Source organism: Ovis aries, chromosome 2, assembly GCF_016772045.2.
Source record: "Ovis aries strain OAR_USU_Benz2616 breed Rambouillet chromosome 2, ARS-UI_Ramb_v3.0, whole genome shotgun sequence".
Taxonomy (NCBI): domain Eukaryota; kingdom Metazoa; phylum Chordata; class Mammalia; order Artiodactyla; family Bovidae; genus Ovis; species Ovis aries.
In genome coordinates, this window is record NC_056055.1 from 221,261,031 (window position 1) to 221,276,639 (window position 15,609).

Here is a 15,609-nt window from a genome sequence, read left to right on the forward strand (position 1 = left end):
ACTGGGGTTTCAGCTTTAGCATCATTCCTTCCAAACACCCAGGACTGATCTCCTTTAGAATGGACTGGTTGGATCTCCTTGCAGTCCAAGGGACTCTCAAGAGGCTTCTCCAACACCAACAGTTCAAAAGCATCAATTCTTTGGTGCTCAGCTTTCTTCACAGTCCAACTTTCACATCCATACATGACCACTGGAAAAACCATAGCCTTGACTAGACGGACCTTTGTTGGCAAAGTAATGTCTCTGCTTTTGAATATGCTGTCTAGGTTGGTCATAACTTTCCTTCCAAGGAGTAAGCATCTTTTAATTTCATGGCTGCAGTCACCTTCTCCAGTGATTTTGGAGCTCCCAAAAATAAAGTCTGACACTGTTTCCACTGTTTCCCCATCTATTTCCCATGCCATCAAAATACTGTGTTCTAAAGTCATTTGAAATAATTCTTTTGTTTGTTTAGTCATTTTTTTTTTTTTACCAATCTGATATATAGTTTGGTTTGTTTGTTTTCAGTATTAGGATTTGCTTTTTATTTTTACACTTTTATTTTTTGAATATGTAAAATATTTGCATTGTTTAAAGATCAAACTCCCATAATAAAATATACTCAGGAAAGTCTTCTCTACACCATCCACAATTGCCCATGCTATCTTTATCACTTTACCCCATTTATTTCCTTTCTGAAAACTTTGTAAATTGTGAAACATAAAAAACAGAAAAATGCATAAAGCAAAAGGGAACAGCTCAATAAATCATTACAAAATGAACACCCATGTAATCCAGGTCAAGAAATTGAACATTTCCAACACCCTGGAAGTCTTATTGTGTACACCAGACATTTCCTGTGATGTGCTCAAAAAAAAAAAAAAAAAAAGATTCTATGGTTAAGCCAGCTATCTTTTTGTTGTTAGAATGAGAGTCTTTATCTTTCGAGTTTCCTGCAACCCAGACAGAAGTGGAGCTCTTTCCTTTTGAAGGATAATTTTGCTAGTTATAGAATTCTAAGATGACTGTTATTTTCTTTCAACACACTTAAGATATCATTCCTCTGTCTTCTGGCTTTTATTGCTGCTGTCTTAGAGTCAATTATCAGACTCAATGTTGCTCTTTTGAAAGTAATCCTCTCCTCCACCAAATTCGCAACTGCTTTAAAATTTTTTTCCTTTGTCTTTGCTTTCCTGCAGTTTCATCATATTTTTTGCTTTAGTTTTAGTTTTTTATTTTTTAATAGTTTGCTTGAGATTTGTTGCCAATCTTGTATCAGTGGGTTGATATCTTCTAACAGTTTTGGAAAATTTTCAACCATAATCTTTAAAAATATTGCTTATGTCCTATTCTCTCTCTTCTCTTTCTGGGATTTCAAGTAAATGAATAGTGGACCTCTTCACTGAATCCTCTTTGTTTCTTACCCTTTCTTTCTGCATTTTCCACCCTTTGCCTCTTTTATTTTTTGGAGGGAAGGACCAAGTTTCTTGTGACCTATCTTCTGGTACACCAGTTCTGTTTCAGCTGTCTCTAATCCATTATTAAATCTATTCAATTAATTCAAAATTTGGGTTCTCACATTTTTAAGTTTTAGAATTTTTATTTAATTCTCTTTCTTTTCAAAGAACCAATTTTGAGTTTTATTGATTTCTGCTTATTATTTTCTTGTTTTCAGTTTTTTGATTTCTGCTCTAATTTTTATGTGTTTTCTTCTGCTTGCTTTAAACTTCAATTGCTCTTCTTTCTCTGGTTTCTTAAAGTGTGAATTTAATTTATTGATTTTAGATCATTCTTATTTTCGAACGTGTGCATGCAATGCTATAAATTTCCTTCTAAGTACTGCTTTCACTTCATGTCACAAATTGTGATAAATTACATTTTCATTTATTTCAAAATATTTTAAAATTTTTCTTGAGATTTCTTCTTTGGCCCATGGATTGTCTAGAAAGGTGTTTTCCAGATATTTGGGGATTTTTAAGCTATCTTTTTGTTATTGATTTTTAGTTTAAGTCCATTGTGGTCAAAGAACGTATCTTATGATTTCTAGTCTTTTAAATTTGTTAAGGTCTGTTTTATGGCGATCTGTATTGATGGACAGTCCACATGAGCTTGAGAAGAATGCATATGCTGCTGCTGTTGGATGGTATATCCTACATGTTAGAGTGAAAGTGATAGTCACTCAGCCATGTCCAACTCTTTTTGACCCCATGGACATGGAATTTGCCAGGCAAGAATACTGGAGTGGATTGCCATTTCCTTTGCCAAAATGTTAATTAGATCAAATCAAATAATTGTTCTGTTCAGGTCATTTATATCCTTACTGATCTTCTGCTTGCTTGATCTATCAATTTCTGACAGAGGAGTATTGAGGTCTTCAGTTATAAAAGGTAATTTTTCTATTTCTCCTTTCAGTTTTATCAGTTTTTGCCTCATGTATTTTGACTTGTTTGATTCATTAAAAAAAGAATTTCCAATATTACTTTCTGTGATTTCTTGATCCTTGTCAAAAATTACAATTTGGCATTTATATACTTAAACATGATAAAGCACAGTTGCTTTGCTTTGGAAACATTGGATTGCGGTGGATCTGTCTCTGTTATCTATTGTGCTGGGCCATGCTAAGTCACTTCATGTGTCTAGCTCTGCGACCCCGTGGATTGTAGCTCACCAGGTTCCTCTGTCCTTGGGATTTTCCAGAACGCTGGAGTGGGTTGTCATACCCTCTTCCAGGGGATCTTCCCAACCCAGGGATGAACCCAGCTGTCTTGCATTGCAGGTGGATTCTTTAGCACTGAGCCCTATCTATCGTGCAGAGTATGGCATTTGAAAAGTTATTTGTAGAAATAATTTAAAGTCTTAGAGGATTTTAATTTACTTCTACAGGTGCCTAAAAGCACTAGTGATCTGGTATAGTTCAGTTCAGTTCAGTTCAGTCGCTCAGTCGTGTCCGACTCTTTGCGACCCCATGAATCGCAGCACGCCAGGCCTCCCTGTCCATCACCATCTCCCGGAGTTCACTCAGACTCATGTCCATCGAGTCCGTGATGCCATCCAGCCATCCCATCCTCGGTCGTCCCCTTCTCCTACTGCCCCCAATCCCTCCCAGCATCAGAGTCTTTTCCAATGAGTCAACTCTTCTCATGATCTGGTATAATACACAATGCAATCTGAGTAAGGGTAGATTGACTTCATTTTCTCCTTATTCCTAAAGTTTGCTTCTTGGTCCCAGATCAAAACAGAGAGCAGTTCTTCCTTTCAAGGGCTTGGACACTGATACCTGCTCCTCTAGCTCCACAGGCTATCTAAATCAGCTTTTTGTCTGCTTCTTAAAATGCAGAATTTCCCCAGGCCAAAGCAACTGTGAACATTGGGTTTACCACCTCTGGATTCTGTTCCTTTCCTGGATCTTGACCCGAGTTTATCATATTTTCGGTCTTTTGCTAGTTTCTTAATGCTGTTAAGAAGATTTTGGATAATTCTCCAGCCAGCTTTTAAGGTATATCAGACACCATTTATTGCTCCATTTTGCATCATCATGGGTTACCTTTTAACTCTAGCCATCACTGCAGTCACCACCTACATAGAGATGTAAGTTGATACCACTTGACCCACCAGCAAAAACAGTGCAGATCTTTTGTTTTTGGCCTGGGTCCTCTCTGTTACCACAGTTTTAGGTATCCATGGGAATCTGCTCAGACATTCTCATGCAACAAAAACCTGAATGTATGAAGAGTTTAGAACCTTACAGTGAAACCTTTGATCTAATGGAGATTGGGCATATAGGATACTCTCCTTTTCTCTGTCTCAGAGGACAGTTCTGAGGTGTACTATACTTGATGCCTAAGAGAGTCCCCACATTTCAGCCTTAGCATTCTCTCAGTCTTCATCTTGAAATCTAATCCTAATTTACATGATCCCCAGGTAAACCCTTACTTCAGGCTTTGATTTGAGGAGGAACCAGATTAAGACAAATTGTCAGCAGTTCGGATAGTGTGAATTATCTAGTGAACTATTACCAAAAGAAGCAGAAATTGAGAAAAAATAAATAAATTTAGGACATATTGCCAACATCTGTTGGATCATAGAAAAAGCAAGAGAATTCCAGAAAAATATCTACTTCTGCTTCACTGATTATGCTAAAGTCTTTGACTGTGTAGATCACAACAAACTATGGAATATTCTTAAAGAGATAGGAATACCAGAATCCGGCGCCATCCTGCTTTGGGGCCCAGCTGGCAGAGAGGGCTCCCGGGCCCCTGGACACGAACCCCCACGAGGACGGTAGTGCTTGGGCTTGGGCCACCGGACCGTTCCAGGGCCATTCCTGGAGTCGCAGGATCGGGCCGTGAGCGGCACCATCATGACTGCCGGGGTAGGGACAGGAAGGGTCTGGGCTGCGTCGCACGTGCATGATGACACCTTGGAAATGCTGTGACCTCCCGACTGCGCTGTGGGGGAGCTAACCTTGGAGAGCTGAGCGTGCAACCGCCGGCGTGGGGCGTTGGGCTAGCGGCCTCGGCTTCGGACTCCGTGCCTCAGGCTCCCACCCCCACATGCAGGCATCTCTCGGGACAACTGGCACAAGCGCCGGAAGACCGGGGGCAAGAGAAAGCCCTACCACAAGAAGCGGAAGTATGAGCTGGGACGTCCCGCTGCCAACACAAAGAATGGCCCCGTCACATACACACAGTCGGTGGCCGGGGAGGCAACAAGAAGTACCGGGCCTTGAGGCTGGACGTGGGGAACTTCTCCTGGCGCTCGGAGTGTTGTACACGCAAGACAAGAATAATCGATGTTGTCTATAATGCATCCAACAACGAAATGGTCCGTACCAAGACCCTGGTGAAGAACTGTATTGTGCTTATCGACAGCATACCCTACCGACAGTGGTACGAGTCCCACTATGCACTGCCCCTGAAGTGCCGCAAGAAGGGGGCCAAGCTGACTCCTGAGGAGGAAGAGATTTTAAACAAGAAACGATCAAAGAAAATTCAGAAGAAATACGATGAGAGGAAAAAGAACGCGAAAATCAGCAGTCTTCTAGAGGAGCAGTTCCAGCAGGGCAAGCTTCTTGCATGCATCACTTCAAGACCAGGCCAGTGGGGCTGAGCACAGGGCTACGTGCTAGAGGGAAAAGAGCTCGAGTTCTATCTGAGGAAGATCAAGGCCCGGAAAGGCAAATAAACCCTCTTCCCTCCTGTCTTAGCTCATCTAATAAAGGTGTTTACTGTTCTATGCCAGAAAAAAAAAAAAAAAAAAAAGACAGAGATAGGAATACCAGACCACCTTACCTGCCTCCTGATAAATCTGTATGCAGGTCAAGAAGCAACAATTAGAACCCGACATGGAACAACAGACTGGTTCTGAATTGGGAAAGGAATCCATCAAGGTTGTATATTGTCACCTTGTTTATTTAACTTATATGCAGAGTATATCATGCAAAATGCCAGACTGGATGAAGCACAAGCTGGAATCAAGATTGTGGAGAAAAATATCAATACCCTCAGATATGCAGATGACACCATCCTTATGGCAGAAAGTGAAGAACTAAAGAACCTCTTGATAAAAGTGAAAGAAGACAGTGTAAAAGCTGGCTTAAATTTCAGCATTCAGAAAACTAAGATCATGGCATCTGGTCTCATCACTTCATGGCAAATAGATGGGGATACAAGGAAACAGTGACAGACTTTATCTTCTTGGGCTCCAAAATCACTGCAGATAGTGACTGCAGCCATGAAATTAAAAGACACTTGCTCCTTGGAAGAAAAGCTATGACCAACCTAGACAGCATATTAAAAAGCAGAGACATTATTTTGCTGGCAAAGGTCCATCTAGTCAAAGTTATGGTTTTTCCAGTAGTCATGTATGGATGTGAGAGTTGGACTATAAAGAAAGCTGAGCACGGAAGAACTGATGCTTTTGAACTGTGGAGTTGGAGAAGACTCTTGAGAGTCCCTTGGACTGCAAGGAGATCACACTAATCAATCCTAAAGGAAATCAGTTGCAAATATTCATTGGAAGGACTGATGCTGAAGCTGTAATATTTTGGCCACCTGATGTGAAGAACCGACTTATTGGAAAAGACCCTGATGCTTGGAAAGATTGAAGGCAGGAGGAGAAGGGGATGGCAGAGGATGAGATGGTTAGGTGGCATCACTGAATTGATGGACATGAGTTTGAGCAAGCTCTAGGAGTTTGTGAAGAACAGGGAAGCCTGGCATGCTACAGTCCATGAGGTCACAGAGTTGGACACAGCTGAGCAACTAAACTGAACTGAATAAAGGAGATATTGTAGTATACTTATATGTTGATGAAAATAATCAGACATGCAGGCAATAAGTAATGACTTAGGAGAGCACTGCCATTTTGATGTTCTTGAGTAGGCTAGCTTTACGCTCTAAGAGAACATCCATTTTTCTTCCCTGACCAGCCATCCAGATGTCCATTATTCACTGAGAAAGAACATCTCTAACAAAAACAAAAGTCACTTGAATTAGTTTCCTATGGCTCCTCAAACAAAGTACCACAAACTGGGGACTTAAATGATAGAAATTTATTGTCTCACAGTTCTGGAGGCTAGAAGTCTAGAATCAACATGTTACGAGAGTTGGTTCCTTCTTGGGCTGTAAGGATCTATTCAGGGCCCCTCTCTTTGGCTTATTGGTGGCCATCTTCTCACTGTATCTCTTCATGTCATCTCCCCTCTATGCATGCCTGTCTCCAATTCCCTTTTTTGTAAGGAAGCTGATCATACTGGACTAGGGTCCACCCTAATGATCTCATCTTAAATTACTTACATCTATAACATTCTTATTTTCAAATAACGTCATGTTCTGAGGTACAAGAGATTAGTACTTCAACATATGAGTTTTAGGGGGGACAGGATTCAACCCATAAGAGTCGCCAAGGCTTATTAATTTATCCTTCAAACTATCTCTCTTATATGTCCTCTGACTCAAATTCAGGTCCTTATGTGGCATGCCACAGTATTTCAGCAGTCTTTCTGGCATGTTTCCACCCCTTTCCCAGTCTCTAGTCCATCCTTGCACAGAAATGTGAGATTGTTCTTCTTAAGCTCAGCTTTCATGGTGTCACTCCCTTGCTCAACAGACCTTCGATGGCTTCCCAGTTTCTATCAAATTATATCATCCAAATCATATAACCTGCTCCTCTGCAATAAGAACTAAACTTACCTTCCTTTTAAAAAATACCCATCTTTTTCTCCCCATTTTCCTTCTTAGAAATAAAAAGGGAATGAATAAGGGGGATATGTGGGTAAGTGCAGGAGTTGCCCAGTTTAATGAGAACTAGGTATAAATGAATGTGACTGGTCTGGTGTTGGGTTTAGAAACATTTCCTGAACACACCAAGTAGAGGCGGAGAGGGAAAGAAATAGCAGCATGACCCTGACTCTGTGTCATCAAGAACTAGTCACTTAACTTCTCTGGGTTGCTTAATTGGATGAGATGTGTGGCCAAATCCCAGTTCTTCAGAGGAACAAAATCTTGTTATCTGCCTATGTGCTTACATCTGGGAATGTCAAATGAGTTTGAGAGTACCTTGAAAGTATAAAGCTTTGCAAATAGGACCAGAATTGGTGTTTGTCTGGGCTGAGTATGAATGATCAGATCACTCACTCCCTTGTAAGATTTTTAAGCTACCATTACTTTGCAGACAAAGAGCAGTCTAGTCAAAGCTATGGTTTTTCCAGTAGTCATGTATGGGTGTGAGAGCTGGACCATAAAGAAGGCTGAGCACTGAAGAACTGGTGCTTTTGAACTGTGGTGTTGGAGAAGACTTGAGAGTTCCTTGGACTGCAAGGAGATCCAACCAGTCAGTCCTAAAGGAAATCAATCCTGAATATTCCTTGGAGGGACTGATGCTGAGGCTGAAGCTCCAAAACTTTGACCACCTGATGTGAAGAGCCGACTCATTGGAAAAGACCCTGATGCTGGGAAAGATTGAAGGCAGGAGGAGAAGGGGCTGACAGAGGTTGAGATGGTTGGATGGCATCACCAACTCAATAGACATGGCTTTGAGCAAGCTCTGGGAGTTGGTGATGGACAGGGAAGACTGGAGTGCTGCAGTCCATGGGATTGAAAAGAGTCAGACATGACTGAGCAACTGAACAACAAGCTACCAGGAGCAAACTGGGAAGAGTCAGCAAAATATCATTTAACATGTGTGCACGTTGACTGTAGCTCCCGTGTGTTGATTTTGGGGAGCACAAAGAGTGGGGCAGCCCTGGCAGGGGCTATAATACTGGAGGTAGAGACCCTCATAAAACAGCAGAGTCCAGGCCCGTCCAGGTTGGTGATGCCATCCAACCATCTCAACCTCTGTCGGCCCCTTCTCCTCGTGCTCCTTCAATCTTTCCCAGCATCGGGGTCTCTTCCGATGACATGGAAGGATGAGCAACTAGACCACACAGCATGGCTGGATATGTGTAAAGAAGGCTGCCATTCCAGCTGTGGTCCCACCCGTACTATCCTCACTTCAGGAATGGTCACTGGAAGGAAAGCAAGACAGAAGCACTCTGCAGCAGCACTGGGAAGCTGTGCTTTCCTCACCCCAGTCACTGTTCCAGCCCCACCTCTCTCACATCCAAACCTGACCCGTCCTGCCTCAAGGAAAGTCACAGTGTTCGCATCAAAATCACTTTATTGATCCAGGTTTTGATCACCCTGGAACTGCCCCTCTGGAGGGCAATGGAGGGCACTGGGGCAAAGAGGCTTCACATGAGGTCTCAGTCGGCGACAAGGTTGTGGCCCACAGTGGGGGGCGACTCAAAGAAGCCCTGAAACCAGAAACAAAGGATCGGAATCAGCACGTGGGGAGGTGGCCCCTCTCTCACCTACTCCTCCCCCAGATGCCTCTAACAGCCTGATTTGAGTCAGCCCGCAGTGACTCAGCCCATCAATTGAGGGCCTGTCACCTTTACTCCCACACAGAATTCATAGAGCTCTTGTCCCGTGATTTTCCCTTGGGCTTGGGCTAGAGAAGAACAGCAGCACCTTATTTGCTTTCACAAAAGCTCTCCAACAACCTGTTCTTCAAGGTGGGTCTGTCACTCAGCTCTGGGTGTGTGGACCCAGCAAACAATCCAGGCTTTGGAAGCCCAGCTGCCATCCTATGAGTGGGAAGTGGTTTCCTAGGAGAGCATGAGGGACTAGAATTCCCCAGAGGTGCAGACTGCCTCTGAAGAGCCAGCTCCACAGCCAACACCCTTGTCTCCCCTAGACCGGGTTGATCAGCTCCTTACAGGTCTCACTGTTCACTCTCACTCTCCTTATAATTCATCCCCGATATCACTGGAGTGACCTCTTAATATCATACCACATTATAATATCCCCCTCCTCAGAATCTCCCAGTCAGCTTGCCACTACACTTAGAATAAAATCCAAACTTTCACCAAGATCTATGAGCCGGTGTGTGGTCAACCCTGGACCTACTTCTCCAACCTAATCTTCTACCACTGACTTTCCCATCTGTTCCTCAGACATGCCATAGTATCCTTGTCTCCAGACATGTTCATTGTGTTGTCCTCTTCCTGGGAGGCCCTTTCTTCATATCTTCTGTTGGCTACCACCTTCTTATAATTTAGGTCTTAGTCCAAAAAAAAAAAAAAAGACTTTTGTCAATGTGGAGAAGTCTGATGTCTGGGGCAGCCCCACCCCCACTGCAGTGTCTGAGCAGAAAGAAGGGCAAGAGCTGTGCAATGGAAAGGATTAAGAATCAGGAGACCTTGGTCCAGTCTTGGGTCTGCCAAGAACCTCCTGTGCAGCCCGGAGTAAGTCGCTGGACCAACCTAGGCCTCAAAGTCTCAAATGTAAAGATAGATGGGAGGGCTAGATGGGTGTTTTCAACCTGGATTCTGAAGAGTTCAAGCCTCCTAAGGAGGCAACCCAGAGCCTTGCCTGGGTGACTTGCCCAAGGTAAAAAGTAGAGCAAAGTCAGGAATTGCTGAAGGCTTCTGGACTCTCTCCTGTTCATCCGAAGAAGCTTTGCTATCACTTCCTGTATACAAGGGAGTGTGTGGAAAAAAGAAGGACCTTTTACTCAATATTGAAAACTCTGCAATTTCCCATGTCTATTTTAAACCCAGTACCGATGCATGATTGTATGCGATGGTCCTTAGAGATGCCCAGAACCTGCATCATGCCCCCAATCTCTTACATGGATGCTCACAAGTAGTCGGAGAAAGGCAGGAAAGTGGGGGTACCCTTCAACTGGGAGAGATATTTTCTTCAGCTTCTCTGTTCACAGCCCAATACCCATTCTCTCCTTCACACCTGCCTCCTTCCCTTAAACATGTCCTTGGCAATTCCAACCTCCCCTGAAAAAGCGAGAGCCCCTCACCTTGACTGGGTTGGCCACCTCATGTTTCAGAGCCTTTGAAACCACTTTGGAGGTAAAGCATTGATCCTTGTTCACCTTGACCATTGGGCTCTGTGAGGAGGGAAGCCAGGAGTCAAGAAGGAGGCAGAAAAGGGTGTCAGGGCCCCAGAGAAAAAGAGATAGGATTCAAAGTCAGGGCTTTAGAAGTCTTAAGAAGACACATGGGTCTCACCTTGGGGAACAGGAGTCGAAGTTTCTCCTCTTGCTTGCCCCTAGAAGAGATGAGGATGACAAATGGGACCTAGGCTTGCTAGAACCCCTCTCCTCTGCCTTTGCAGGTCACTAATGGCTCATGGAATTTTCTCCTGCAGATCCCAGACAGGACCTCTGAATCATTCACAGAGTACTCCTGGCAGCTCTCTCCTTCAGTTTGAATACCCATTCCCTCCCTGCTCCATCTCTGCACTAGACAGCATGGGCTGACCATAGGCTTCACACACCTCACCCCCGGGGTTTTGGTGGGGAAGGCTGCTGGCCCACTCCTCACACATGGATCCTCAGGATGGAGTTTGCTGGTGTGACCCATCTTCTGGGTCATCACTTCCTGGGTCATGTCATCCTTCCAGAAGAAACCTGCAAGGTGAAAGGATGTGGTGAATTAATACCTGGGATGCTCTGACTGGCCCACCAGGGACCGGGGTGAAGCAAACACTCCCCCTTTCCCTCAAAGTAAGACAAAGAATCACAGTTTGTGGAGAGAATTAAATGAGATGGCACATAAAATTTGCTTAGCACAGTGCCTGGCATGTAGTAAATATTCCGCTAGGATTAGACAGTACTCTTTTCGCTAACTCATTTGATACAATTGTGAGGATTGAATGAGATTAGGGATGTGAAGAGTGCTGTGAAAACTCTAAGACAGTGAGTGATCCCCAAACTTCAGGGTACTTCGGAATCTTCCGCAAGGCTTGTTAAAGCACAAATTGCTGTTCTTCCCTTCTAGAGTTCCTGATTCAGGAGGTCTGCGGTGAAGGTCATGAATTAGCATTTTGAACAAGTTTCCTGGTGATGCTGATACTATTGGTCTGAGGATGCATGTTGAGAATGACTGTGCTAAGGCATTATACACATATTAGACATCAGTAGTGATAGTATTAATATGAATTCTGGCCAGATTTCCTATCTGACTCTTCCCTTATTCATGAAACTCCTTTCTAAGAAAGGGTCAACCATCTGTCTTCAAAGGACTTCCCACTCCCTTCCTTCCTCTTCTGTGTTTGTCATACAATCTATTAGGCTTCCTACTCAGAGGCTTAAGTGTGTGTGTGTACGTATGTTTTCCTGGCTGAAAATTCAAGGATTCCTGGTTCTGGAAAAAATCTGCTAGTGCCTGGAGTTGGGGGGTAGTCTCAAGGAGTTAGATGCTGACCTTTTCCAGGGGCTTCTTCTAGAAGCCTGTGCTGGGCCCTTCCAGGGGTTTGAGGGCAAACAGCCTGCCCTTCCAGGTCCATCCCCATTCTGGTCTCTCCCCATTCTCCATGAGGTGAACATGACAGAAAGAGTCAAGTAGAGACATTAGGGGGAGAAAGCCTGTTCTCAGATCAAAAGCCCTTCACTATACCTCTGCATGTGACAAAGCCCCAGCCTTTCTTCTCTAGCTCTTACTCACCGTGGGGCATAATGTGCTGGAGTAAAACTTGCAAGTGCTTGAAGACCGGGCTGGTAAATCCTGGGAGGGGCCAGAGCTGCCCCACTCCCACTTGACTCTGACCATCTGAGGGCAAAAAAGTGGTGTGAGAAAGGAGCTTGACTAGAAGCCTTCCAAATTCCAGTTGAAATAAAGCAGCTTCCTTCCACTATCACCCCTGGGTTCAGTGGTCCCTGTCCCCCTCACCTGACCCCCTCCTCCTTCCAGGTCCTCCTTTTTATTTTTCCCTCCCCCCATCACCACCTTCCTTGTTTGTTAACCCTTGCCACCTCGTTCACTTTTGATGCCACCTTCCAGATAAGAGCCAAGCTTAAAGGCAATGAGCAGCTCATGGAGGGTGAGGTAAGCAGATACTCAAAAAGCCACACACATAAATGGATAATCAGGTGAACAGGTAGGGCATGAAAAGCAGGGGAACTGCATTTAGGGAAGGCTTTAAAGCCTGGAGGGGATTGAAGAGGACTGGAGTGTGGCTCAGTGGTAAAGAATCATTCCATCCCTGGGTCAGGAAGATGCCCTGGAGGAGGAAATGGCAACCCACTCCAGTATTCTTGCCTGCATAATTCCATGGACAGAGGAGCCTGGTGGGCTATAACCCATGGGGTCGCAAAGAGTTGGACACAACTGAGTGTGTGAGCACGCATGAGCACACATGCATGAGGATTGGAGAGGAGTCCTGAAATCTTTACAGGAAGAAAGTATTGGTATGCATAGGTTTTGAGTGTCTGGATCCTTGTCCTGAAGGCTAAAATTTGCCACTGGGCATAAGGGAAGGCAAGGGGAACAGAGATAATCCCTAACGCTATACACACTTTTCTCATTCCAAGTAGATGGGGTAGGGTTGGAGTCTGGTTTCTTTGTTTGTTTGTTTCTTCGTGGTTTTTTTTTTTTTTTTTGGGGGGGGGGGCGGTGTTGTTTGTTTCTGATGGTGGAATTACCATGAGTCATTATGGAAAGGAAATTCTCCTCCCCATTTAAATGGATTCTATTATTTCCCTGGCTTTGAGAAGGAGGAAAACGTCATACTGAGAAGGAAAATAACTTCTGGAAGGAGGGATCATACTCTGGGGCAGCGCTCCCAGAACTGGCAGGAAAAGTGGTGATCCGGACACCCTCAGTCAAACCTACGGGGGCACCTGGCGCTGTCCGCGGTGCTGAGCGGTGGCCACATCCTGGTATGGAGGAGGCTCCGAGCTCTAAAGAGAGCTAGGCATCCCTAAGAAGCTTGAGGGTCCTACCCTCTCCCCACCCTCACCCTCATGGCCTCCTCCTACAGGTTTTCGTGAGTCCTCTGCAATGGCCTCTAAACCCAAGAATCGGGCGAGCAGAGCTGGCGCCAGCCTAGGAGTTTACGGCGTCTGCCCGATGCTCCGGGTGCTGGAATCCTCGAGTCTGCGCAGTCGGTCTCCGGCTGCTCAAATGTGAGTCAGCGATGGTCTACTCGGATGGCGCAGTGAAGGGGGAGGAAGAAGATGGACCTTTTCTGCCTCATCCTCTTTTCCCCCAGCCTAGCCCTCCCATTCTTCCCGGAACCTGGATCGCAAACACCAGGCTCCAGGGGCTTACAAAGAAGCCTTGGTTCATCCCTCGGCCCAGTCTTCTCCCAGGGCCCGATACCCGGGGTCCCTGCTGCTACTGTCCAGAGAGCCTGGCCCCTGACTATCCCTGAGCCATAGGCATCTCTTCCCCCGCTCCTCGGCAAGTCTTGCTTCTCTTGTGGCCACACTTGCCAGTTTTACTTCCCTGTGCCCCTGTGTTTTTACGTCCTTCTTCCTAATCCCCAATCTTCCACTGAATCGGCTTCTCTTAGGTCCAGATCCCATACACCGAGCCCCACTCCAAGCCTGCGCGTCCTTCCGCGCACTTTTCTTTTCTTACTCCCCAAACACATTGTTTTCCTCCGAAGTTCCTAACCTTGAGGTCCCCAGACCCACTTCACTCAGAACCGCTCTCTGGCCCTGCCCGCACACCACCCCAGGTTTCCTCCTGACCGTGACCACTAACGTCGCTGGAGCCCCCCAGGCGGCTGTTCAGCAGCAGGAAGCAGACGAGCAGCCAGAGCCCCCGGAAGCCCCCGAGCCACAGCGGGCGCTGCATCTTCCCGGGCTAGCTGCGCTGGTTCCCCACCTAAGTCGCAGAGGTGGCAGACAGCTGCCGGAGGGACTGAGCAGGACTGTCGATTCCCACCCGCTGGCTAGCCAGACTGAATCTGCACAACCCTCCCTTGGCAGCTGGGCCAATCGCTGGAGGGCCCTGCCCCTGCCTACGCCTACCGAGCCCCTACTTCTCCTACCGGCCCCACAGCCACCCAAACCTACTCCTAGGAGCCCACTGCTCTCTTAATTAAACAGATCCCAAAGACTACTGCTTCTACTCCCAGTCCCAAGGTTGGAGAGAGGGCTTGCATGTAAAATGCTGGTGTGAAATGCACCTGCCTCATAGATTTGTTGTGAGGGTTAAATAGGTACAGCAACTGGACAGCTGGCATTCAATGAATCTAGTCTATTTTGATTTTCCTGATACTTACTTCACCCTTACCTACCTTAAAATCTCCAACCATCATGGGTTTGACCTGCTAAGTATAGGCACAACTATCTTCTCCACATCCACTGCCATCATCCTGGTTCAAATCACTGTACCCAATTTAACAGAGCTATTGCAATAACTAACTACTGAAGTAACTAACTGATCCACAGCTTCCACACTTTCTTACTTACAAGCTAATATGTGAACTTCCTAAGCTCTAGACATTTGAATATCTTTTTCATTGAGCTTAAAATTTTATTATGAAAGTTTTCAAATATTAAAAATGAGAAGACTCAAATGAATAAACATGAAATATGAATATTCTTATCACCCAGACTTAATTGCTTCTGAAGTATTTAAGAGTAGTTTACGGACACCATGACATTTCACTCCTAAATAATTCAACATACATCTTTTAGAATTAATGGTTCACTTCAAATGGGGAGAATATGCTAGATTTTCTGAGTGTGTGCAATATCATCACAAAGGTCTTCACAGAGAGAAGCAGGAGGGTTAGAGTAAGTAGTGGAAGATATAACATTGGAAGCTAGGGGTTGGAGTGATTCAAGGAAGGGGCCACAAGTCAAGGAATGCAAACAGCCTCTAGAAGCTGAAAAGGTAAGAGTGTGTTTTCTCCCTTTAAACCTCCAGAAGGAGCAGAGACCTGCTGACATTTTATTTATTTTATCTTTAAAAATATTTATTTATTTATCTGTGGCTCTGCTGGGTCTTGACTACTTCTCGTGGGCTTTTCCTCGTTGCAGAGAGTGGGGGGTGCTTTCTCGTTGCAGTGCTCAGTTTTCTCACAGCGGCAGCTTCTCTTGCTGTGGAGCATGGGCTCTAGGCGTGTGGACTTCAGTAGTTGTGGCACATGGGCTTCATTGCCCCGTGGCATGTGGAATCTTCCCAGACCAAGCATCGAACTGGTGTCCCCTACATTGGCAGGCAGAATCTTAACACCTGGACCACCAGGAAGTCCAGACATTTTAATTTTAGACTTCTGACTTCCGACTTCCAGAAATATAAGATAACAAAATTGTTTTGGGGCACTAAGTTTG

The 15,609-nt window shown here is 45.1% G+C and overlaps 1 protein-coding gene, 1 non-coding gene and 1 pseudogene across 5 annotated transcripts; 2 read left to right on the plus strand and 1 right to left on the minus strand.

Annotated features, from left to right (window-relative positions):
- The first annotated feature begins 3,514 nt into the window (after positions 1–3,514).
- On the plus strand, positions 3,515–5,214 carry LOC101113571 (small ribosomal subunit protein eS8-like; annotated as a pseudogene).
- LOC114113381 (small nucleolar RNA SNORD55/SNORD39) lies at positions 4,384–4,463 on the plus strand. Its single transcript, XR_003588418.1, has one exon. It is a non-coding gene; the product is annotated as a small nucleolar RNA SNORD55/SNORD39 (small nucleolar RNA).
- Positions 5,215–8,622: 3,408 nt separating the features above from the next.
- RESP18 (regulated endocrine specific protein 18) lies at positions 8,623–14,200 on the minus strand. Of its 4 annotated transcripts, none has more exons than XM_012146668.4 (7): positions 14,017–14,200; positions 11,987–12,091; positions 11,747–11,851; positions 10,818–10,950; positions 10,550–10,589; positions 10,339–10,428; positions 8,623–8,776 (listed from the first exon to the last, which is right to left on the minus strand). In XM_012146668.4, the coding sequence occupies exons 1-7, from the start codon at positions 14,120–14,122 to the stop codon at positions 8,726–8,728; spliced, it is 630 nt and encodes a 209-aa protein (XP_012002058.1). In that variant the 5' UTR covers positions 14,123–14,200; the 3' UTR covers positions 8,623–8,725. The 4 variants fall into 4 exon arrangements, with proteins under 4 accessions (XP_012002058.1, XP_004004999.1, XP_042100212.1 ...); XM_042244278.1 differs by lacking the exon at positions 8,623–8,776 and adding an exon at positions 8,783–9,996; XM_004004950.5 differs by lacking the exon at positions 11,747–11,851.
- Positions 14,201–15,609: the final 1,409 nt, after the last annotated feature.